This window comes from Aedes aegypti, chromosome 2, assembly GCF_002204515.2.
Source record: "Aedes aegypti strain LVP_AGWG chromosome 2, AaegL5.0 Primary Assembly, whole genome shotgun sequence".
Taxonomy (NCBI): domain Eukaryota; kingdom Metazoa; phylum Arthropoda; class Insecta; order Diptera; family Culicidae; genus Aedes; species Aedes aegypti.
The window spans coordinates 470763149-470787756 of record NC_035108.1 but is presented as its reverse complement, the minus strand read 5'-3'; the positions used below and the strand labels follow the sequence as shown (position 1 = coordinate 470787756).

General features: G+C 40.0%; 1 protein-coding gene across 8 annotated transcripts in view; it reads left to right on the top strand.

Annotated features, from left to right (window-relative positions):
* The window catches only part of LOC5569526 (embryonic polarity protein dorsal), an 87838-nt gene extending 65299 nt beyond the window's left edge, over positions 1–22539 (top strand). For 4 of the 8 annotated variants that reach the window (XM_021848337.1, XM_021848336.1, XM_001652790.3 and 1 more), the window contains 6 exons: positions 52–471; positions 531–925; positions 993–1071; positions 2881–2946; positions 4294–4356; positions 21802–22539. In XM_021848337.1, coding sequence (XP_021704029.1) covers positions 52–471; positions 531–925; positions 993–1071; positions 2881–2946; positions 4294–4356; positions 21802–22421 — 1643 coding nt within the window. In that variant the 3' untranslated portion in view covers positions 22422–22539. Of the gene's footprint in view, positions 1–51; positions 472–530; positions 926–992; positions 3941–4293; positions 4357–21801 lie in introns of those variants that run through there. The other 4 variants (XM_021848333.1, XM_021848334.1, XM_021848332.1 and 1 more) reach the window with 2 other exon arrangements.
* Positions 22540–24608: the final 2069 nt, after the last annotated feature.

Genomic DNA, 24608 nt, shown 5'->3' with positions numbered 1-24608 from the left:
ACCATGGAACCGTAACTAACCTCAAAAACCTTCTATCCCATCTTCTTCCAGTTGATATAATCGACCAAGAAATGCCACCAACAGCGCAAGAAAGACCGCACGTCGTCATCACCGAGCAGCCCCAGTCGAAAGCGCTGCGGTTCCGGTATGAGTGCGAAGGCCGTTCCGCCGGGTCGATCCCCGGCGTCCACAGCACCCCGGAGCAGAAAACCTTCCCCGGGATCGAAATCCGGGGCTACAAGGGCCGAGCGGTGGTGGTGGTGTCCTGCGTAACCAAGGACCCGCCCTACCGGCCCCACCCGCACAATCTGGTCGGCAAGGAGGGCTGCAAGAAGGGAGTCTGCACGGTCGAGATCAACAGCAGCACCATGAGCTACACCTTCAGCAACCTGGGCATCCAGTGCGTCAAGAAGAAGGACATCGAAGAAGCGCTCCGTCTGCGGGAGGAAATTCGGGTGGACCCGTTCAAGAGTAAGTAGATTAGATGATGATCACTCGGCAATATCTAACTTGACCGTTCTTATTTCTAGCTGGATACGGTCACGCCAGGCAGCCTGCCACCATCGATCTCAACGCCATCCGTCTGTGCTTCCAGGTGTTCCTGGAGGGTCAACAGCGGGGCCGGTTCACGGAGCCCCTGCAGCCGGTGGTGTCCGATGTGATCTACGATAAGAAAGCCATGTCCGATCTGGTGATCTGTAAGTTAAGTGACGTAACCGCTCCGGTAGCCGGTGGCAGAGAGATTATTTTGCTGTGTGAGAAGGTCGCCAAAGAGGACATCGCCGTGCGTTTCTACGAGGAACAGCACGGTAACATCGTGTGGGAAGAATACGGCGAGTTCCAGCATACCAACGTGCACAAACAGGTGGCGATCTGCTTCCGGACGCCCCGATACCGAACGCTGGAGGTGGAACATCCTGTCATGGTGAGTTGATCTGATGATCTTCAAGTTTGCGACCTGTTATCTAACCTAAGTTTTTCCATACCCTCAGGTGAACATCCAACTGAAGAGGCCATCGGACGGTGCTACCAGCGAACCGCTGCCATTCGAGTTGACGCCCCTTGACTCAGGTAGGCGTAGATTCTGGTCACTAAAGCGTGACATACTGAAAAATGACTCTCCGGAAAATGAGGTCTTCAAAAAGATCCTTCTGGAGGGATCAGTTCAGACCGGGAAAAAGAACCCTCCGATACAGGAATCCGATGAAGTTATAGTGTTGGACACTCCAGTCGCTGAGAACAAGCCAATTGTGGCGGAGCAAATTCCAAGCGATCAGAAAACGACCGAATGGATCGAGCGAAACGAATTCGACGACGTCAACAACAATAGTCCGGTTTCCAGTGAAGACAATCAGTTGCTCTCGAATGATTCCGTTGAACAGCAAGTTCCCAAAGAGGACGAAGATAAGACTCTTAACGAACTGCTGGAACAAGTGGCTGAGCTTGATGAAATTTACACTGATCATCAGCTGCGTCGTGAAAATATGATCATCGAAAACGAGTTGAAAATTTTGGAAAAGACCATTCCCACTGGTTTGGACGGAACTGGAGATAAGATGGATATTGACGATGTCTTTGACGATGCCGCTACTTACACTAGTCTGCAACGTGCCTTTAAGAATCCCGTTCCTCTTGCGTTAGGCCCTCCAGTTCCACCAAGACCTCATTTTCAACTAGAACTAGAACCGGGAGTCTACGATGCTGTTGAACCCATGCTAATTTGTCCACCCTCCATTGAAATTGGCTCATTAAAACGTGAAAACAAAGAAGACGAAAAACTTCCTCCTCTTCCTCCCAAACGTGCTAAACCCAATTCTCAGAACAAAGAAAATGCCAACATCGATACCGGTGACGAAGCGCTACTCCACAGTATCATTCGGAAGGGTTCCATGCGTAGTCTCACTCCACGTCCTCAGTCTGATCAGATTATCATTATGAAATCTCCCGATAGTCCCCCTAACAAAAAGCTTCCTCCCACTCCTCCAGCTTCACCAACCAAAAACGACTACGGAACGTTACCCAAGAACAAAAAATCCGGTTTCTTCTCGAAATTGTTCTCCCGCAAGAAGAGCAAATCTGATCTTTCCGCCAGTACAACAACCCTTACTCAAAAGAGCACTCCTGGAGCTTCCAAGGAACCCAGCTTGGCAAACTTCGAGTCGAACGATTCCACTCGGGACTCCGTTCGCAGCAAGACATCGGTCACCGAAAAGGGTGGCGATAAGCGAAAACCAGGCAAGCCTGTAGCTCGCAGCGTTAGCAGTGTTTCCGCCAAACGACCAACTACCGAATCCAATCCAGATGTGATCTACATCCCTCTGAAGGGGGATGGTCCCACAACTACCCTCACTACCCGCACCGGAAGCGGCACTCATCTGTCTCTTCCGGGAAATGATTCATACGAACGGGCCAGCACAGCCTCCCTTCCTCCCTTGGACAGGAGAGCAGTCAGTGCCCTTCAGCTGGACGTTCCTATCCAGGACGGCAATATGGAACTTGTGGCCATTGCCGATGCTCGCAGTATAAAAAATTTAGTCGAAGGAGACTACGGCATCAAACTTGATCCCAGCGTGGATCTAACCGAAGCCGAACACTTTGCTCTCTACACCTCGATAGCGCCAAATGCCGCGCTAAGCGAGTTTGACGAAACCTCCGCCTACTACGCCCCCGTCGAGCCCGGCCCCCTTCCATACTTACGCCCTAATAGTACGGCTTACAGCGCTGATGTCTAAGCAAAACACCGCAACTGTTTCGCATCTAATTTTGCCCACATTCATGTTTCTAGATAAATCTTAACCTTACACACAACCCCCCCATACACGAAAACCATCAGCTAATCATTTTTATTGACATGTTATACTTATTTCCATATGTTTGTAGCCAAACGAAAGAAACGCAAGCCTAACACCTGGGGGGACACCCCAGAACACATGCCAGAAGCAGCCCGTAAGTGTCCTCCAGCCTCTTCCCGTGATCTCACTCTATCTCTCAAATGTTCAACCTCCCATATCGTTTCGTCATCTGCCATGCAGTACACACTAACAGTCGCATCGAAGCATCATTTTAATTTAAAACCCAAAAAAAATCTATCACTCACATGCTCTCACTCACTCACCGACATAACGCTCTTTCTCTTTCGCTCTCTGTACTCGTATGGGTTGGCGGTCCTGTCCTTCTGTTACCAAGCACTTCACCACCCATATGATTCGGCGCCTAGTTTGATATTCGACGTAACCTACTTTGATGGTTACTAGCGCTAACAGAAACAAAAACTCTTTTGGTGTTGGTTGGTATTTTATTGGAATAATAAAAAAAAACGCAAAAACCTATTACTAAGCCATTTGGGATATTGGAAAATTTGTTCATTGGATACTAAACTGTTGAAACGTTGGCTAAAAGCCAAGCATAACACATTGTTAATTAGGGACAAAGAAATTGGTATTGTACGAAAATCGAAGGCATTTGAACAAGTTAATCAAGCACAATACAATCGACGAATCGGACAATTTGGATCGAAACTAACCCACAAAGCCGGTGGTAGATCAAAGAGAACACAATCAAGCGATACTAGTCACAAACTTGAGCTCAAATCCGTTCAATACTTAAGATCTGAGGACAGTTTTTTGAAACAGCTGAAGAGAATGATAATCGTGTTTTTTTTTTATCTGAAAATTATTTCAGACTTGCGATCAATGTTTTCTACTTGGAAGATTAGTACAGTTAAGGTTATTTTTACTTGTAATATTTGTATGTTGAACGTAGCGAAAACAAATACTTATTAAAAAAGAAGTAAACACAATTGTTAGTAGATAATAAATGCCTGTTGAAGATGATCCAAATATTTTTGAAAGATCAGGATTTTTGTAGCGCGAAGACGTACAGGCAGTTTTTTGGTGCAATAAAACGTGGAATAAAATATACCATTTGATTATACAAACAATTACCGAGGACTTTCTCTTTTTCTCTCTGTCAAGATGTAAGACGTTAACTTTTAGGTTTATTGGTGGAAGCTCGGTTCATTGTACATGAATGTAAGTCATACTTGCTCTTGTTTTGTGCGTTTTTCTGTTTTCGTTCTCGAGCATGGTTTTCGTAGGTTAATCTAAGTTTAAGACGCTTTTCTGTTTGTCACTCACAACCATTTACGATCAATTGGTTACCATCATCGTACATTAGTCTGTATCTTTAATTCATTTTTCTTGCATGTTGGCTTACTAACAAATCTGTTCATTCGATCGAATTTATCATTTGAAAGTCAAATGGAAATTTAACACAGTGTTCTCAATTTTGCAGGCCATCCGTACTACGCAACGTTGGGCAATGTGCCGGGAGAAGCTATCAAAACGGAACCTAGAGGTAAGTGGTGAAATATCTACACGTGGGTTAATTTTTGGCTTGAAATTAATGTGAGGATAAAATGTTGGTACAATCTAAAAAATATTGTGTTGAACACACAAACAATTTCATGACCAGAAATACCTTACAATGTATTTAGAAATGATTTCAATAAATTTTCCTATTTTTTTCAATTATTTCAATTAAATTTTTCAAATTGCTACGAGATGGTGGAGAAAATCTTCCAAGCTTCTAAAAAATTGATATCTTAAAAATGCGTAAGATTTCAAGAACTTTTTTTTTGTTTTTGCTAATACATTCAGTGGCACAATTTTGATGATATAGTGAATAACATTTATTGAAAAATTAATTACCCAATATTTGGGAGGGTAAAATAAAAAAGGGTGGATTTTCAACCTATTGAAATGAATAAAAAAAATGTAATTTGAAAAATTTACATACATAAGTATAAAGTAATGTAAACCAAAATAAGGTACTCTATATAACTACGGCTTTATTTCACAGAGCTTCAAAAATTGGTTTTAGAAAAGTGACTTTCTAAAACCGACCTGATTTCAACAATTGAGCTGCATTGACTGGATTAGTTTGGATAGAATGATGTTGTCCAGTCGGTGGTTCGTATATATCTGCTTTATTCAAAAATCATTTCCTTACGCTAGCCTACCTACTGAGTGGCGTGACACATACTTTCTGCTGTGTAAGCATTTGGTAGTTCATCGTTCTACAACGGCTGAATGTTATGATTATCCAGCATAACATTCTGTCGTTCGACTTCTACTTCTACCGATCGCGTTCCACAGGCGTAGTCAGGGGTGTATCCGCCACACGCCCTATTTATTTACTTTTAAATTTTTATCTTATAGTTGAAAATTTAAAACATTTAGTTTATAATGGTTGAAACGTAAAACATTTAGTTTGAAATACATGTTTATTTTTAATTCTAATAATTTGAAATGTAAATGTGTTTAACTAATGTGATCCATTGTAGATCGCCTTTGATATCTCATATCTCCAGCTCAGTCTTCTCAAGACTCTACAGAACTAACATTAGAGATACTCATTTATGTGAAATGGAATGATATTTGTTTGGTATAATTAAAAACGAAAGTGGTAGCGAGCTCATCCGCCACACGTCCTAAAAATATTTTACTGTATTATATTGGTTATAAAATTGATGGATTTGTTATAAAAGGTTTTGTCCTACTTTTATGAATTAAATCTACCTTATCTTTTATTCGAATCGCTACATTCGGTCTTCTGTCTTCTACTACAGGGTACGGTCCCTCATATACTGTACTAAACTTGTTCCCTGTTTCATTTTTTATTAACAATAACTGTCCAGTGACATAGTGTAATTCTTTTGTGTTTGTATTTAATTTTAGAGTTCTTCTTGTTTTTGCTTCAGTTAATGATTTGTGTGCTGCTTGTTGTGTTGCTTGAATTTTTATTTTTAGTAATTTTGAATAATCGTCCAAATTGTAAATGGGTGTCAGAATCGGAGGAGGATCGCTTAAACTTGATGGCAGTTTACAATGTTTTCCAAACACTAACTCAAATGGAGTTTTTTCAGTCTCCAGATGAGTTGTGGTATTATACGCAAATTGATAAAACTTGGTCCATGATGACCATTCTCCAGGATTTCCTGCTGCATAGATTCTCAAAAAATTTCCTAAACTCTTATGCGAGTTTTCCAATGCGCCTATCGACTGATGGTGATAAGCAGTTGAATTTAATTTAGAAATTTTTAAAAGTTCACAAATTTTTGTAAATAACTCTGACATAAATTCTGTTCCTCGATCAGTAGCAATTTCATCGGGAACTCCATAATTTAATATAACATTCTCTACAAAAGCTTTAGCAACAATTTTGGTTGATTTGTTTAATATTGGTGTCGCAGTGATGAATTTTGTCAATTTACACTGTGTTGTTAATATGTATGAATGACCTTCATAACTAGGCACAAGTGGGCCAACCAAATCTAAATAGATTTTGCTGAATGCACTATTTGCCGTTGTTGTTACGATCTGTGGTACATTTTTGGGTTTTATGTGTTTATTATGAAATTGGAAATATCCTTTTTCATAGTCGACCAAAAATATCGCCTTTGTATGTTCTTTAGTGTTTTCGCGATACCTGCATGGCCTGCCGTAGGCAGTAAATGAAAATCATTTATTATGAGATCTTTCTCCATTTTACTTTCAATGTGCTTTATCTTCTGATCCATTATTCTCAATGGTGGCATGCCATTATTTAAGTTGTTGGTATGTATCATGTTGTAAAATTGTTTTCCTGGATCAGTATTCTTTATTACGAGCTCGTTTATTTTGTTTATTTTGCACATTTCTTTCAGCATGATTAATTTTAATTTGATGTTTTGGAGCATCAAATCTTGCTTCAGGTATTACTTTGTTTTCATTAAAGATTACTTCGATTGACAATCCTGATAATGAATGCTGGCCAGCCATTTCATTATTTGGATCCCCATCAGAATTCTCTTTTGCTGATTTACTTCGCGTGGTCACTAGAACATCTTGGTCAATTTTCTTGTTTATTTCTTTTAAATTGTCGCTTGTCATCCTAGATAAGGCGTCTGCCAATACGTTGTCTTTTCCTGGAATATACGTTATACTAAAATCATACTCTTCCAGTGCTAACCTGAATTTAGTTAGCCTACTAGAAGGTTCCTTCATTGAAAACAAATAGACTAATGGTCTGTGGTCTGTTTCCAAATCAAACTTTCTTCCATACAGATATGGTCTGAAATGCTTGATCGCCCAAACTACAGCCAATAGTTCCTTTTCAATAGTTCCATAATTTAATTCTGATTTGTTCAGTGCTCTGGATGCATATGCTACTGGTCTTCCGTTTTTTCGGTTAGACAGCACTGCTCCCAAAGCATACCCTGACGCATCAGTTTGCAATTTAAAAGAATTTTCAAAATCCGGGTAATCCAAAATTGGTGGGTTAACAAAATTAGTTTTCAATATTTCGAAGCTTTGTTGACATTCTGGTATCCATTCAAATACTACACCTTTCCTTGTCAACTGATTCAATGGAATACAAATCCTTGAAAAATCTTTTATGTGCTTTCGATAGTAGTTGGCGAAAGCAACAAAACGTTTAACTTCATCTGCTGTTTTAGGTACAGGCCAATTTTTTATACTTTCTATCTTCGAAGGATCAGGTCGAACTCCTTCTTCCGATATGAAATGTCCCAAATAAAGCAACTCTTGCTGCAAAAAATTGCACTTAGCGGGATTTAATTTAAGATTAACTCCCCTAAGTCTTTCAAAAATAGCAATAAGGTTCTTATTGTGTTCTTCTAGTGTCTTGCCAAAAACTATTATATCGTCTAGATAAACTAAACATTTTTCCATATTCAGTCCCGACATCGCGACTGTCATTAATCTTGAAAAAGTTGAGGGACTAATTTTTAATCCCATTGGCAGCCTGGTCATTTGAAATTGACCAGTGGCTGTTGAAAAAGCTGTTATAGGTCTACTTTTAGGATCTATCTCACATTGATAGTATCCCTGCGAGAGATCCAAGTGCGTGAAGTACTTGGCCCCTGCCAGAGAATCTATAATGTCTTCGATATTTCCTAATTCAAACCTATCATCTTGAAGAGAATTGTTTACCTTTCGGTAATCAATTACCATCCTCCATTTTTTTTTTGTCATCGCATGACTTTTTGGGTACGAGGAGCATGGAGATATGGTTTTGTGTATACTGGTTGCGTATTTTGCTTAACGGCAATCGATGGTGATAAAATTTTGGTTACCGATAGCTTATCGTCTGATAGACAAAATATATCGTTGTACTTCAGGCAAATTTTTCGAATCGTGGCTTTTTCCTCACGAGATAAGTGATTAATTTTTAATTCCTTTAACAATTTTTCAGCTCTATTCGAGTCAGTTTTGACATCATCAAGTTGAATTATATTATATTGACCAAGCTTTTCCATTTTTGGTTGCAGTTCATGCAAAAGAACTGTTTTTCTTGATACATTTAAAATTTTTACTGGGATCTTCCCATTGTTAGGTTTTACAATTGAATTAGCTATAAAAACGTATGGTTTGACTTCCTCACTTAATAACACCTGAGGTTCGTTTACATTTACCTCTACAAATGCTGTGATCTCCGTTCTAGCGGGTACACATATAAATGACATATTTGGTGTGTTGAATGGTATTTTAATTTTGCAATTGTTTACGTATGCAATTAGTGTTTGTTCCTTGAAGTTTAATATTGTTTCATACTTGTACAAGAAATTTTTTCCAAGCAAGGCAGGTATGCTAGGGGGTAATCCCTTGACAACATAAGCCTTGATTCCAAAAACTGTTTGTCCATAGCAAAGACAAATATTAATACTTCCTGACGACAAAGTTGAACCATTTATTCCTCTTATTTTAATTTTGTCATTTTTGTCAATTGCTGTTTCACGGGGAACAAGATGTGCTGAAATAATAGAACAACTTGCTCCACTGTCTAAAATAAATGGTACCTGTTCATTTTTGATGTTGAATGTTATCGATGGTAGCCTTTTCCCTACATTACTCACGAAAAAGCTCGATAATATTCGCAACATCTTCTTCCTGTTGTTGATTTGGTCGCTGTTGAGGTTCTTGGACAGCTACATTGGCATGTACGTGTCTATCTCTGTTGTTGTTACCACGGTTTTGTTGTGGATAGTTGTTATTATTGTTGGGTTGTTGTCTATTTCCGGGAGGTTGCTGGTTTTGGTGGAAGCCTCTACCTCGGCCTCTGCCATAACCGAAACCTCTTGCTCTGCTTCCTCTTCTTGTCCGAAAATTAGAACTTCTTCCCCGATAGTTTCCTCTATAAAACCCTGAGGGGCCAGCATGCATCCACATAGCCGTTTCCTCCTCATTGGTGTGCACCTCCAGAGCATCACTTATCGCTCTGGTAAGTGTGCCTGGATTCCTTGCCTTGAGGAAAAATTGCGTCCTAGAGTCCTTCAAACCCTGCATGAAGTTTCGGATCGCGATGGGTTGTACGATGGCCTCAGCCGCCGCCTCATCTGCGAATGTTCCGTTGGAGACGTGAGCAGCTGCAAGCTTTGCTGCTAGCTCACCAATCTCCTTCCCGTAGTCCGTTAAAGTTTTCTTGTTTTGTTTGATCGTGGCCATTTCCGACTCAATGGCCTGCGGAATAAATTTTACAGAAAATTTAATTTTTAGAAGCCTTTTGGCTTCGGCCATGGTCACCGCCGTGTTTATTACACCGTGCGCGGGACCAGTCAATCGAGTTTTTACAAATTTCAAAATTTCGATTTCTGGAACTCCATCGTTATAATCTTTAAGGAGGTCCAGAGTTTCAAAAAAACTGGAAAGCTTTTCAGCTTCCCCGTTGAATTTATCTACCAGCTTTAGGGCAGTGCCCAAATCTAGTTTTGGAGCCATCTTGGGTAAGGTTTCTTCCCCGTCTGATGATTCCGAGTGGTCCTCCTCTGAGTCTGATTCTTCACTAATAATCTTTTGAATGGATAGGTCCTTTTTGTTTGAACTTTTTAATAATTTGATACAATCATTTATGATCACTCTCAGATCTCTATATTGTTTTGATAGATTTACTCTTACTTTTTTATCTTTTACTATGATTCTCAATCTATCTTTGAGTTTTAGTAATTCTTTAATCTTGCTATTTTTTTTCTCTAGTCCGAAATTACATTTTTTCAAGCTAGTATGCAATCTTAAAATTGCATCTTGGATTATAAAAAATCTATCCATTAAAAAAATATCAATTTTTTAAAAAATTTTGGTTTACTCACACATTTCTGCTTTTCTCTCTTTTGTTTATCGTTAATCTTCTTCTTTTTCCTTAGTTTTTCATGTTTTTGGTTGTTTTGATTTCATTATCCTTGTTACCTAAAATAATTTTTTTTTTGTGTAAATATGTTTTTTTTTTTTAATTTACCAGTTTATTTGGTTACTCCCCCTGCTCTGTTGTTGTTAATAATTTTCCATTGTCTGGTTGAGTTCTCGATATTCAAACAACAGCGTCTCGCGCCATCCCGTGGCTGCTTTGTGGCTCGATTTTCGCCAATGCTGCTGCTGCAACTCCAAATACGGCCTCACCTATTTGCTGTTTGGCCTGGACTTCCTCGTAGCTAATCAATATCAGTTTCCTCGTGCAGCGTCCGTTTCTCTGCCATTGTTCATCTCTTTGCGGGGTTAGTCCGAAACGAGAACTTCTTCTTTTCGATTGGTTTATCAAGCCGATTGTTTTTCTCTGACGAGCACTTTACTGTTTCTCGATGCAACGAGTCACTGTGTACCGCGTAATCGTAAAAATCTCTTAAAATTTTAGTTTTTTGACATTTGACACGAAAAATAAAATTAACGGAGCACCAGAAAACTAGTCTTTTTCATGTTTCACTTGTTACGTTGGTTTCTCGTTTTCACTTATTAAGCTGGGAGCGTCGCCAGCCGTGCCGTACGTTCGGCAACCCGCTCAGTTTGTTGGCGGTGGCACCTGATAATACTCTTTGCCAATATGTAGCCCACGGCTACGCCAGCCATTACGCAAAGTGCAATGGTTTGTGCTACGTGGTGACCATTCGGTGCTGACGCGGTGATGGTTGGGGCGACGATTTCGTCAGCCGAAAACCAACCCATCGTTTCAGTAAGTTTTTCCCATGCGATTTAATTTGCAATTAATGTCACGCGTAATGTTCATTCTGGTACACAACTGTTACGGTGATATCGGCCTCAAACACTTCTTTTTTCAAAACTTTTCATTACACTTGAGTGTAGAATACTTTCACTTAGTGCTAAACACTAATTTATGGTCTTAATACTGGCTTAGGATCACCATGCATTGACTGGTACGATTGACAGTTATCTCTTTTTATCGGTTCAGTCTTCTACTGACCGTATTTCTTCTGCACGGTGCTCCCCTGACCGTTATTATCAGAAAAAAATCTCCATCAAATCTATGCTCACCAGTCGTTTTCTATAGCTAAGCTGCATGTCTGGCAAAAGTTTAAAAAAAATCGTAGGGCCCATTTTTAAGTTACGCCCTTTTGATTGTTTAACTCCACAAATTCAAAGGAAATCTGAAATATTTGAACGGGTTTTCATTAGCCGTGACTACCAGAAGCAATATATCATCAAAATGTGGTAATTAGTTGCTTTATTTATTTATTTGTAACTTATGGGTGGAGTCCAGAATGAAAAAATCAACAAAATTTTGAATTACGCCCTTTTGGAGGTGCAATAATTAAAAACACGAACTTTAAATAGAATAATTAGGCATTCTAATACCATTGAGCATGTTCAAATGTTTTCAATGGCACATTACATTTACATGCAGCAAAAGTGTTTCACCATTAACTGATTTTTCATAGGCTCAAGTGCTATAAGGCATTACGGAGCCAATTATGTACCACAGACGTAACAACTAGAACAATTATCAATTTAAATCATAGTCACGTGAACATTTACGCCAGTGCTAACAATACTTCATTTGGCCAACCGCGAACTAGGTTTGAGCAAACGTCAAACTCGACCAAAAGTGATGTGAGCGCCACGATTGGCACGTCGGCCAACTACAAAATATTTGAATTGGGCGCTATTCTGCTGTGTTGTGAAAAAAATAGAGTGTTACGTATGTTTGTCTGTGTATGTATGAACTGCTATAGCTCAACTATATCCCCTCGGCTTTTCCGGCTAACTTTGTACTACCCCAGAACATAAACTTCAATTGCCGAGTAATGTAGTATTGACCAAACTATGTCACTCAAGACCACTGTCAATACTTATGTTATCATTTATAGCATTTTTCACAAATTAATTTAGATTTTTCACAAATCTACAACTTTACATATATGTTCCCCGGTCATTTCGATTACACAAACACGTAAAAGTCCTAGATAAATACAATAGTAAAAGCCTTATTTTACTTGTCTACCTTAACAACCAAAACTCTCTTGAGATGATTCTATAACTTAACCTCGAATTTCATTTCCCCGAATATCATTAATCCAAGTGTCATCACGCTGAACGCACTATTACGCTGAATGCTATTGACCGGAATATATAAATACTTTGAAATGCCCCGTGATAATGGAATTCGAAGTACAGTCAACTCTCCCTAACTCGATATTGAAGGGACCATCGAGTTAGGGAGGAATCGACTTACAGAAGACAAAACCAGTGCAACTGCGATCCCTTACCATCAAGCTACCCATGAAAACCAACTTTTAGTATGGTTCTCTAAGTCGATATCGAGATACGGAATATCGAGTAAGGGAGAGTTAACTGTAATACCATTCAACGAACTGGAACCCGATGTGATGGTCTTCAGGTTTATAGTGTTTGGGGTAATGGAATTCAAAGTTAAGGGGTGTATTTTAAAAAAAGACTAATAACACATGGTAAAAACAGAGTTCTTCATGAATTCTGCATAAATCCCAGTTTAGGTTACCGAAAAATTGTAAATTGTTCTGTGGCCCTGTTGGTTACTTGCTGGTCTACTAATCATAACATGGTTCAAATCCTACACAAACTGAAGATTTCTATGTAAAGACTCAACAGCTGCTGTAACCCTGCACAAACAAAAATCATACTTTGGGCGCGGCCCAAACTTTCCCAAGCTGACGAAGACAAAATAATTAAAATTAAGCTCTGTAAGTGCTGCGATTTTAAATTCCATTAAACAAAATGATAACGGATGCTCTAAACTTTGCATTATTTTCTTTCATTTTGTATCGCTGTTTTCTACGTTGTAATTTTTGTTCTACTACTGCTACCCATAACGCTTACTATTTGTATGAAGTATTCGGAGCCTGTATAGATTTCGGTCCCCTACTGTACGTATACATGGGTTTCGTTACACAACTTGTATCAATGATTTTCATGAAAACTAATCTAAATCGTAAGTACATGGGTTCACCAAACTAGTTTGGTTAAATTGTGAAATTGGCTCCGTAATGCTTTATAGCATTTGAGCCTAAGTAAAATCAGCTAATTGTGAAACACTTTGATGGCAAATAAGCACAATGTGTCATTGAAAACATTTGAACATGATTAACGATATTAGAATGCCTGATAATTCTATTTCACATTAGTGTATTTAATGAACCTCCAAAAGGGCGTAACTCCAAATTTTGTGGGTTTTCTCATTCCAAACTTCACCCATAAGTTACAAATAACTATATAAACCAACTTTGATTCCAATTCTAGCAATATATTTATTCTGATAATCACGGTGAATGAAACCCCATTTAAATATTTCAGATTTCCTTTGAAATTGTGGACTTAAACAATCAAAAGGGCGTAACTTAAAAACGGGCCCTACGACTTTTTTTTTAAATTTTGCCCAGACATGCAACCTAGCTATAAAAAACGACTGGTGAGCACAAATTTGATGGAGATTTTTTTCTGATAATAACGGTCAGGGGAGCACCGTGACTTCTGGTTTTTTGTTTCAAAACGCGTTCGGCTGGTTTAAGCCGTTATAGACATGACAACCCTAGTTGCGGAAAGACCAAGTTGATTTCTTGGAAAAGCTGTAAAATCAGTTCAAAATGTCCATTGGCGAAACTTTGACAGCCCGAAGGTCGTTAAGTCGAATACTGATAGGCCGAAAGGGTCTCTAGGACAAAAGTTAAGACCCTCTTGGGGGTAGTTCGAAAAAGTTTGGAAAAATTGCTCAAGGAGATGCTTTCAAATAACTTTAGGAAGTCATATTAGTGCTTGATTTAATCTGTATCATTCTTGAGACTACTAGAGGAGACAGCAATTTTATAAAATAAAAGCTATATAGATTTCACGAGACTTTCCATTGGCAATTCCAGACCATTAAAACTAAATAGGAACGATGTGGTCCTAAAATTTCGATAGGAATTCCTGCTCCTTTCAATTTCAATGAAAATTGCTACAATTTTTGGCACTAATTCCTCAAAAAGCTTGCCAGAATTCTTCAAAAATTTGTTAAATCTAACTGCAGTTCAGAAACCATGAAATCAAAATTTTTCATACGATACACAAAGGGACGGAATAAAAAAGTGTGTTTGAGCTGAAACTATTGAGTTTAACGATTCGACATGTTCTACAAAGTTTCATAATTTGTTGAGTACTTCATTAAGACACTGAAAAAAAATTCACTACATGTGATGTACACTGAGAAAATAAATCAACTTTTTTATTTATTGTCAAAATTGGAGCACGGTGTAAGAAAGTATTGTAGGCGACATCATTTCATGAAAGTTTGTCGAAGACGGAAAAACTCTATCTCTTACACTGACGAAGTTAGGGGGGAAGTGATGGGTACCCCCTTGAAAACATATTTTCTCCATAACTTCTTAATTTGAATTTCAACATTTTTATAATGTTCAAGGTGCTGTGAAAATACACATCTTTGCCGAAGACACTGAAGTGCTAGCTCTTCATTTTGAAGATTTACGACAATTTTGCCCATTTTTTCACATCCAATTGAAGTGTGCATATCTTGTAAAGTTGCAAGTAGTAGCAGCTAATTTAAGCATCATGATATTCCTCAATCTATATTAACCCTTTCTTTCCCACAGCATTGTTCGACAATTTAACTATCAAAATGGCGTTTCTAAAAAAAAGTGCTTGAACAAAAGTTGTTCCAAATAAGCTATATTATTCAAAATCTCAATAAAAAAAATTTGATTGTTTTTCAATAGTTTGACCCTTAGGTCACTTATTTTGATGTTTGATGAGACAAATGAGCGTATAAATTTATTCCAATCATCATTAAGCTACTCGTACCAATTCGATTTAGCTAGCGTTCATTGAAAATCGGTAGATCACCTGTGCTACCATGGGAAAGAGAGGGTTAATATATGCACAACTAATTGCGGGGTCCATAGCAGTTTATTTAATTGAAAGTTGCACTTCCTATAAATAAATACATATTTTTTTGTATTTCTTACTTCGTCAGTGTAAGAGGTAGAGTTTTTCCGTCTTCGACAAACTTTCATGAAATGATGTCGCCTACAATACTTTCTTAGACAGTTTTCCATTTTGACAATAAATAAAAAAAAGTATTTTTTTCTCAGTGTACAGTTGTATTCAGAATAATAGTAGTGAAAGCTGATTTTCATACAAAATGCTCAACCTTGGCATACTGTAACTATGTTTCTCTATGAACAATTGGTCTGAAATTTTGACAGAGAACTACAAATATACTGTTATTACGAAATATTAAATTTTTCACACTAGCGGCTAAAAAGTTAAGTACCAGGTGAAATCGCACAAAATAATAGTAGTTTTTCTTTTGTATTTTTTTCTTTATCAACAACTTTTCAAAAAAATTGGCTTATCCATACATTTATAGTTTGAGTGGAAATTGCAGAAACAATGAGCAAAGAAAAATTCAAAAACTCAAAATACACCAGATATTTTAATTATTGTAACTACTATTATTTTGAGCGATTTCAACTGGTGCTTAACTTTTTAATAGGCAGTGTGAAAAATTTAATATTTTGTGATAACAGTATATTTGTAGTTCTCTGTAAAAATTTCATACCGATTGGTCATAGGGATACAAACTTATAAAGACTGTTCATTTTATAAAGTGGACACTTTGTTTATGCTATATCTTTTTTATTTATTGATAAAATCGTAATCGGTTTTCTGTGCATTGTTCAACTATTATTCTACAATGCTATGAAAATATAAGATCTTAGAAAATGCTTTTGGTTGAAGAGCTAAACAGTTTTTTTCAAAAACTCCCAAGAAAAACAGTTCGTCAAAGTTTAATATTTTTTTCGCAAAACAAAAATCCTAATTTTTATGAATAAATTGTATGTTTGTACCCTAAACCATTCTACTAAAAGTATGGCTTTAAAAAAATCAATGTGTATTCCACCATTCTCTGACATCAGGTAACATTAGTGAATTATCCATCTATGACCAAATTTGCTGATACACCATCCTTTCACTCCCAGAAAAAGAGAAAAGTAAAAAGCGTATTCAAAACTTGTTTGGATTACTAAAGATACTATATTTGTATAAACGAGAGCTAAATCGTGAGTTTAAACCACAGTACTAAGTATAAATTTGACTGATTATGATAGTTTTACTAAAAAGTCTCATACTTCTAAAATCATGTACGCATATTTATCGATCTACAGCAAATTGTAAACGGTTTTCTCCGAATATTCCAATTGGTAATCTTAGAATAACATATTATGAAAATAGTACGTGGAATATTAAATCGATTTTATCACAGCAGTGTTGCCAATTTTGTTGGTTGTCAATGTACCGTAAAACGGGGTAACTTTGATAGTTTTTTCTAAGAAACTTCAATATGTATGCACGCTGTTTCAAAGAATTACAATTTATATTTTTAAAACAAGTACTGACATCCTAGCTATCGATTGCACTTGATAGATTGCCAAAAGATTTATTCTGAAGGGATATATAATTTGACATATAATCGAATGTCTGTTTTCTGTTTTGGGGTAACTTTAATAATGGAGTATAAATCGAACAAGATTGAATGAATTATGGAACATTTATAGGAAGTTGCATAACTTTAGACGTTTAAAGCTATATGGAAATTTCTGACTTAGATTACAAAAATTGTCCCTGTTTGTAAAAATGGTTTTCGCTAAGAGATTTGAGACCGAATTCATGTTCTACTATAACTAGGCTGTCATGGGTTAGTGACGAACTCATTATGACATTACCAAATAGTGGTCGTAGAACAGATTGTTTGTAAGCGCTGCAAAAATGCTAAAATCTTGTAAATTTCAAATATTTGCATAAAAATCCTCAAATGCACTTGTTTCCAACGAAAATAGCTTTGACATGGAGAATCATACTAAAACTCTTTACTATTGCATTCGTTTTTCTAACTGATTGACAGACACTTCGTTATTTCGTTTAATATGTAGGGGGTCTCGCACTATCAAAGTTACCCGCATTATCAAAGTTACCCCGTTTTACGGTACTTTGAAAGGTCTTCTAAGAATAAAGCAATTGTGTTTCTTTTGTGCTTTAAATGTGACGTGGGTTTGTTTGCTTGTTTGTTTGTTTATTTTCGACACTTGACACCAAAAGGGTGCATTCGTGTCGTTTAGAAAGTGTGTTACATTCTGATACAATTCAGTTCACTATAGCTTTAACAGTAACTTTATAATTTTGTATACAATCCTGTGTCATGAAGGAACTTTAAAATCTTTTTCATATTAATTTCTTCATTCGATAATGCATCTTGTAAACTTGTTGAGCTAATGTCATTTCCTTGTCGTTGTCTGTCGAATTTTCTACATTCAAGGATCAAATGCCGTACATCAACCACTGATCCGCAGCATTCGCATGTTGGTGGTGATTCTTTCTTTAGTAAGAAGGTATGGATTAGCCGTGTGTGGCCGATTCGGAGCCGTGTTAGTATTCGTTGATCGGCTGCGCTTCCGTAATCTACCCATCTGTGCGTATCGTTCTTAATTTCTCGTAACTTCGAGTCTCTGGATTCGTACCACTGCCTATTCCACCGGTGCCGTATACCTTGCTTCATCGCTCTCAGAGCGTCCTCTCCTGGTATTGCAATATTGTTTGCTGGTTGTCCTCTAGCCTCACCCGCTAGTCTATCGGCTTCGACATTTCCGCTGATACCAGCGTGTCCTGGAATCCAGCAAAATCGAACCGGTTTGTTCTTGGCTATATGCTCGACTTGCTGAATCCAGGGATGTTTGGATTTCCCCCCTTCTAAAGCTAAAAGACAGCTGGCCGAGTCCGTTAATACCACAAGCTCCGTACTAAGGTTTGGGATCGAAACCGCCATCTTAAGGGCGTACGCCTCCGCAGAGAAGACGCTACATTGATTTGGAAGGCTATACATTCCCACAAGGCCATTCAAGAGTTTAGCCCCAATCATTTGGAGTAACCGAAGACGAGACTCGCAAGATTTTTTAACCACTTGACAATGGGGTTTGAACGATAGTGTTCGGTCAAGAGTGATACCCAGAATTCTTAGACGGTTGGTCTTAGGCACTGATGTGCGATCGATTTGGATTTCATTCGCTGGTTCTCGACGTGCATTTGGGCTGCACATACTTTTTGACTTTGTCGCAGATATGGCGAAGCCCACGCTTTTCGCCCATTTGTCGACAGCCTTGACGGCGGCCTGCAGTTTTCGGTGGACGTTGGCAGATTTCGGTCCTCGTACTGCGAGAAGGATGTCATCGGCGTACAAAAGTATTTCAACAACTTTCGGTAGTACCCGAAAGATGGGTTGGATTGCGACTAGGAAAAGTCTCACGGACAGTACCGAGCCCTGCGGTACTCCGTTTTCCAGATCGTGCTCACGAGACAAGTGTCCATCCACAGACACCTGGAAAATCCGTTCAGAGAAGAAACTTTTTAGCGTGTTGAACATCCTGCCACGTATACGCCAAGACTTCAATGTGCGTAGTATGCCGTGGCGCCAGGTTCTATCGTATGCCTTCGATAGATCCAAAGACGCTATTAAACAGTGCTCATCAGTGATCGGTAGTGACCTCTCTAGCTCCGCAAAGTATGTGTCGGTGCCACGTCCAGCACGGAAAGCATGTTGACGCTTGTCAAGTCGCCCACTTGACTCCAGTTCGGTAATCAAGCGACGATTTATGATTCGCTCGAAAAGCTTGGACATGCAACTTGTGAGTGAAATTGGTCGGAATGCAGCAGGTCCGGAGTCTTGAAAATTTGGCTTAGGGATGGGAACGACGACTGTGTTTCGCCAGCTGGTGGGGAAATCGCCGCTTCGCCAGATTTTGTTGAGAAGATTTAATAGCGTCATTTTCACGGACACGGGAAGCCGTTGAAGCAAGGGATACCCTATTGAATCGGGACCTGTTGAGGCACCTCGCCCTTTGTCGAGAGCCCACAGAAGTTCGGCTAGGGTGATATCGATGTTATATACATCGCCGATGTTAAGCGAAAAATCTGTGGACTCTAGTTCAGCTGCCGCTTTCTCCATTTGGAACGATGGAGGGTAGCTTGAAGTCGCCGATCTCTCGCTGTAGTACTTCGCTAGTTCTTCCGCTGCATCATTCGGATTGTCCGTAAACCCGCTTGCCCGCTTCAGTACAACCGGTCGCTGTTGTCGGTTGCCACGCAATGTGTTGACCGTTCGCCACAGTTCGGTCATCGTGCTGTTTGGGGAAATTTTCGCTACGAAATCTTCCCATGATTTCTCCTTCGCTTCTTTGACCGCTCTTCGTGCTGCTGCTCTAGCTTCCTGGAATTCTGCCAAAGCCTCGGGTTGGTTTGGGTCCGTCTGCTGTAGGCGTCGGAGTGCTCGAAGACACTTTCGTCGTCGTCGATTGGCTGCCTTTGCCTCGGGGCACCACCATGGCACTGACTTTGGTCCGCTTCGGCCACTGGTTCGTGGGATAGACTTCTTCGCTGCTGCTAATATTTCCATATTCGTGTGAAATTTAATTATTTTGGAGAATTTTTATTATCACAACATTATACAATACTAGACGTACGATGTACAGAAAAGCGATTTAAATTTCATTGATAACACACATTAGAGTTTAAAGGTATTCGCTCGCCTTACTAGTGATTTAAGTATTTTATTTTTTTGCAAAAGTGAAGTGTTAAAGTTCAATTTGTAGTTTTAAACGTACTCTAATAATCCCTCCCCTAAAATTTAATATAAAAAGTGTAGGTGAAATAAAAGATATACAGCATGCACAAGGTATCCACTTTATACAATGAACAGTCCTTAGCATGCCAAAGTTGAGCATTTTGTATGGAAATCAGCTTTCACTACTATTATTCTGAACACAAGTGTATATCATCTTGATGATGAAACTTTGTAGAACATGTCAAAACGCTAAACCCAATAGTTTTAGCACAAACACACATGTCCCACTTTTTTATTTCGTCCCACTGTGCAGCGACGCGAAAACCTGACTCGTCCGCTCCAGAACGCGTGCATACTAAAACGAGAAAAAAAAAACAACTCCGGCGACGCGGTGACGCAAAATAAAACGATTTGTTTTTTGGTGAATATGAAACGATGCCAAAACTCATACCCTCAAGAGCAGAAATATATAGAACCAGACAGTGGTTCAAGCTGAAAACATGATCGATTGGTCATCACCAGCAAATCTCCAGACCTGTGCTTCTTAAAATTTAAGGTTTGGATTCAATGCATCATCACCTTTTGCTTGGGCTTTCCGCTATAGACACTTCTTTTCTTAAAAAAAATGACACCAACCGAATCTAATATTTCGCGGAGGCACTTCCATTTCCACACTTCCATTCGCGTATGGTGGAATCCCTAACTCTTGAACAAAAACTATCAAAAATCTAAACACAAATTATTCAAGCAAACTTTAAAAACTAACATAAAAATTATAATGGCTATAACAACCGTCTGGAATGAAAACCATTTCAGTTATCGCATGAAACTGAGATCTTGAGCTTAAACGAACGCCCATGGTTGCTACTCCGGTATCGCTGGCTTAACTGCACTTCCACAAAATGATTGCTTGGGACTAACAAACACCCTCAGTGTAAAAGTGTTGGTGATCTTCTATTTTAGAAAACAATGGCGCCTGCAACGTCAGAATGCAGACTAATGTGGGGAAGGGGGAGGAATTGATGTTCCATTAAAACTGGTTCACAGTAGACCGGATATATCCCTGCATCTACGCCATTTCATGCGAGAAGATATACGCGTAAAGTATTTTTTTATGGCAAAGAGGCTTGCTTTCCGTTAGCAGACTGCCTATGTGTGTTTAATTATGGAAGAATGGAAGCGTAAAGAAACGGTTCTTTGTCCGTCTCTGGTTCTAGCGATTACTATGAACGAATAGTTTTTATATGCGACAGATTAAGGAGTAGAAGTAGATAGAATCAAAGGCAAGATACAACTACAAAGTATGGGGAAAGGTACGGGTATGGGATTGAACCCATGACTACCTGCTTATCGCGACTGCAAATTAAATTTTGCAATTCTCGCTGAAACCAGGCCGCCATCGGCACACATCGTTAGAATTCCAATTTTATGTGGTTGGTTGGTTTGACTTTATTAACGAGATTTTTAGCCCTGGGCTAGTTCATCTCGGGACCAACGGCTTTACTTCCCTTCCGAAGGAAGTCGTCACTATAACTTTTTACGTCATAAGTGACTATGTCGGGGATGGGATTCGATCCCAGGTCCTCGGCGTGAGAGGCGAGTGTTCTAACCACTACACCAGGTCCGTCCCAATATTTTATGTCATTATATGTTAAGACTAGAGGGTGGCGATCAGTGACATAAAATTGGAATTCTAACGACATGTGCCGATGGCGGCCTGGTTTCAGCAAGAACTGCACTTAATCTGCTCAGTACATTCCAACTTGAAGCTGGTAGCGTTTTCTTGAAACTTTTGATTTAGAAGAATTTACTCAGTAAGATGTCAAAAACCATTCAAACCATTTGAACCATTTTTAAATTCTCCATTTCCAGATTCACCGACGCACCCGTTTAACTTCATTGGAAACTACCGTCAACCGAACGAGTCCCCGTCCCCAATCGAGCGATCCCCACTTTACGGCAACACCACCCCAGTTGGCCAAACGTCTCCCTACAATGCCGGCAGAACCAGCGTGACCCCAACACCGGGCGGCTATCAACCCAATGTGATGAATGCAGATTTCCTGCTGGGGGGCACCCAACAGTTCCAGAATCAGTACGCCTTTCCCACACTGCCCCCGACCAATGGCCAACCCATGTACCTGCAGCAACCCCAACAGCAGCAACAACAACAACAGTTCCAACCACCCGCCAACATGAACAACCAACAGCAGTTCAACGTGAGCAATCTCATAGACCCTCAGGATCAACTGCCTCAGCCGGGACCCAGTGGGGTTCAGGCGGTTCCTTCGTTTCAACCCTCGGGCAGCATAGGCGAGATCAACATCAGCAGCCCCTGGCTAACCATGGACTCGTCGGAGCTGAAATCGCTGATGGTCCACACCCTGTCCGATATGAAGCAGGAACAGCAACGGATCCAACAGGAGGCCGAAACCCTCTCGGACAGTTTCGACAGGTTATCAACGAACCTCAACAACCTGAACAAACCGTGAACAAGTGCACCTTTACTGAGAAGCGACGAACGATTTGTACATAGATTTTACCAATTAACATCTAATTTGTTAAGTTTTGTCTTTGACAGTTTTAAACGATGTATTTGTTTGATATAAATGGAAGCTTGTTCTCTGAATCCGAATTACCTTGTATGGTGACCCGAACAGCAATGAATAATTCGTACCTATCTATGCTTACCATATTTTGGGTGATTAACGTTAATCATGTATTATTCAGGGCCTTCCTTAGTCGAGTGCTTTGTAGCCGTAGCAAAGCCATGCTGAAGATGTCTGGATTCGATTCCCAGTCGTTCCAGGATCTTTTCATAATGGAAATGTCATTGTTTTCCCTGGGCATAGAGTATCATTGTACCTGCCACACGATATACGAATGTGAAAATGGCAACTTTGGCTAAGAAAGCTTTTTTTATAGAATTTTCGCACTTCTAGCAAAGCTAGAAACTTTCACCTAATCCGGCTATCTGGGTTGCACATGGGGTTTAGGCTCTGTGGTTCTCACTTAACGGTCTATTACGGTCTACTGCGGATGCACGTCTCGAGTGCGGTAACAGAGAAAAAAAAGGGGAAAACAACTCTGTACCACGTCACTTTTCTTTGGCTTGGGCTACAAGTCCGATGTCCTCCTGGAACTACATCATGGTATTACTTCAGGAGGCAGAGGGCTTGTTGATGCCTCTACGCCTTTGCGTCACCTCTTGCTCTATTCAATCTGGCTGCAATTTGTCTCTTCAACGTCACTCACATTTTGGGGCCGACCACACGCCTGGGCCATGTGAGAATTTTTCGATGGATGCTGCTGTGTTTTCTTGGTGCGCTTGACTCCATTTTTCTGCTCGTCATGGCGGACCGGTTGGATGCCGAGGTCGGTCTTGCGATTCCGGTTGAGGGATAACTTCCGGTTCGCAAGCGCCCCGACGACCCAAAGCCGGTGGTTCGTTGTGATCGATACTACTCGGCTTAGTTCCCGACGGTGAAGCTAGCCTACTTCGATGGAGAGTACCTCGACGCGGGAATATCTCCCGAAACCGGTAACGTTTCGCATTGTTCATACTCCGTTGTTGGCCGGTAGAGTGCCGAAGTCGGCCCAGAGATTCCGGTTGGAGGATGGCTTCCGGCTCACTGGCGCTCCGACGCCTCAAGCCGGTGATATGCTCGTACTTCCGAACCGATGCTATCCGGGCAGATGCCGAGGTCGATCCTGCGATTCCGGTTGGAGGGAAACTTCCAGTTCACAGGCGCTCTGACAACCATTTGCCGGTGCTGTTTCGCGATATACTCAGCTAGTCCCCGGCGCAGGATCTAGCCTACTCCGACTCGATGGTGGTCGGCCAAGCGTCAGGGTCGGTTCTGCAATTCCGGTTGGAGGGTGACTTCCGGTTCACAGGCGCCTCGACGACTTATTACCGATACTACGTTACGCTCGTTCTACTCGGTCTAGTCCCCGACGGAGGATCTAGCCTACTCGTATCGCGCCCGATGGTCTCCTCTCATCAACAGACTGACTTATCGAGTGCCGAGGTTAGTCCGACAATTCCGGTGGGAGCTTGGCTTCCGGTTCATCAGCGCCCCGACGTCCCGACGTCAAGCGCTGCTCTCCTCGCCAGTTGCGCTGTAAGCCAGACATTATTTACACCACCATGTTGGTCATCATATTCCAAAGATCGGGATCTCTTATCATCCCAGTTGATAACTGTGGAAGTGCATCATAAGATAATATCGATACTAGGAGTGATCCGTCCTGCCTTGCAGAAAACTATGCTTTGGGTTTTCTTCGGATTCGGGAAGAGGTTGTTTACCCGAGCAGAAGAAAATAACTACTGAATACCAAATTGAGGTATTCCATACCAGATAATTTCCAATACTTACAACCTGAATGAGGTATGAATGAGCCCTGCATAAGAGGTAAAATACCTCAAATAATACCTCAAGCATATTCTACGAACACCAAACTGATAACTAGATCAGGTATTGTAATACCTCAATAATACTTGATGGATTTTCATATAAAAATGAAATTTTTCAATTGTAGTTCAATACCTCCAGCAGACCTCAATAGCTTTTCAATACCTCAATGAAGTATTTTTAATTGTTTTAAAGATTTTTTTTCAATACCATCGTAAAACCAAATTGAGGTATTGACAACTGAACAATACCTAATTTCGGTAT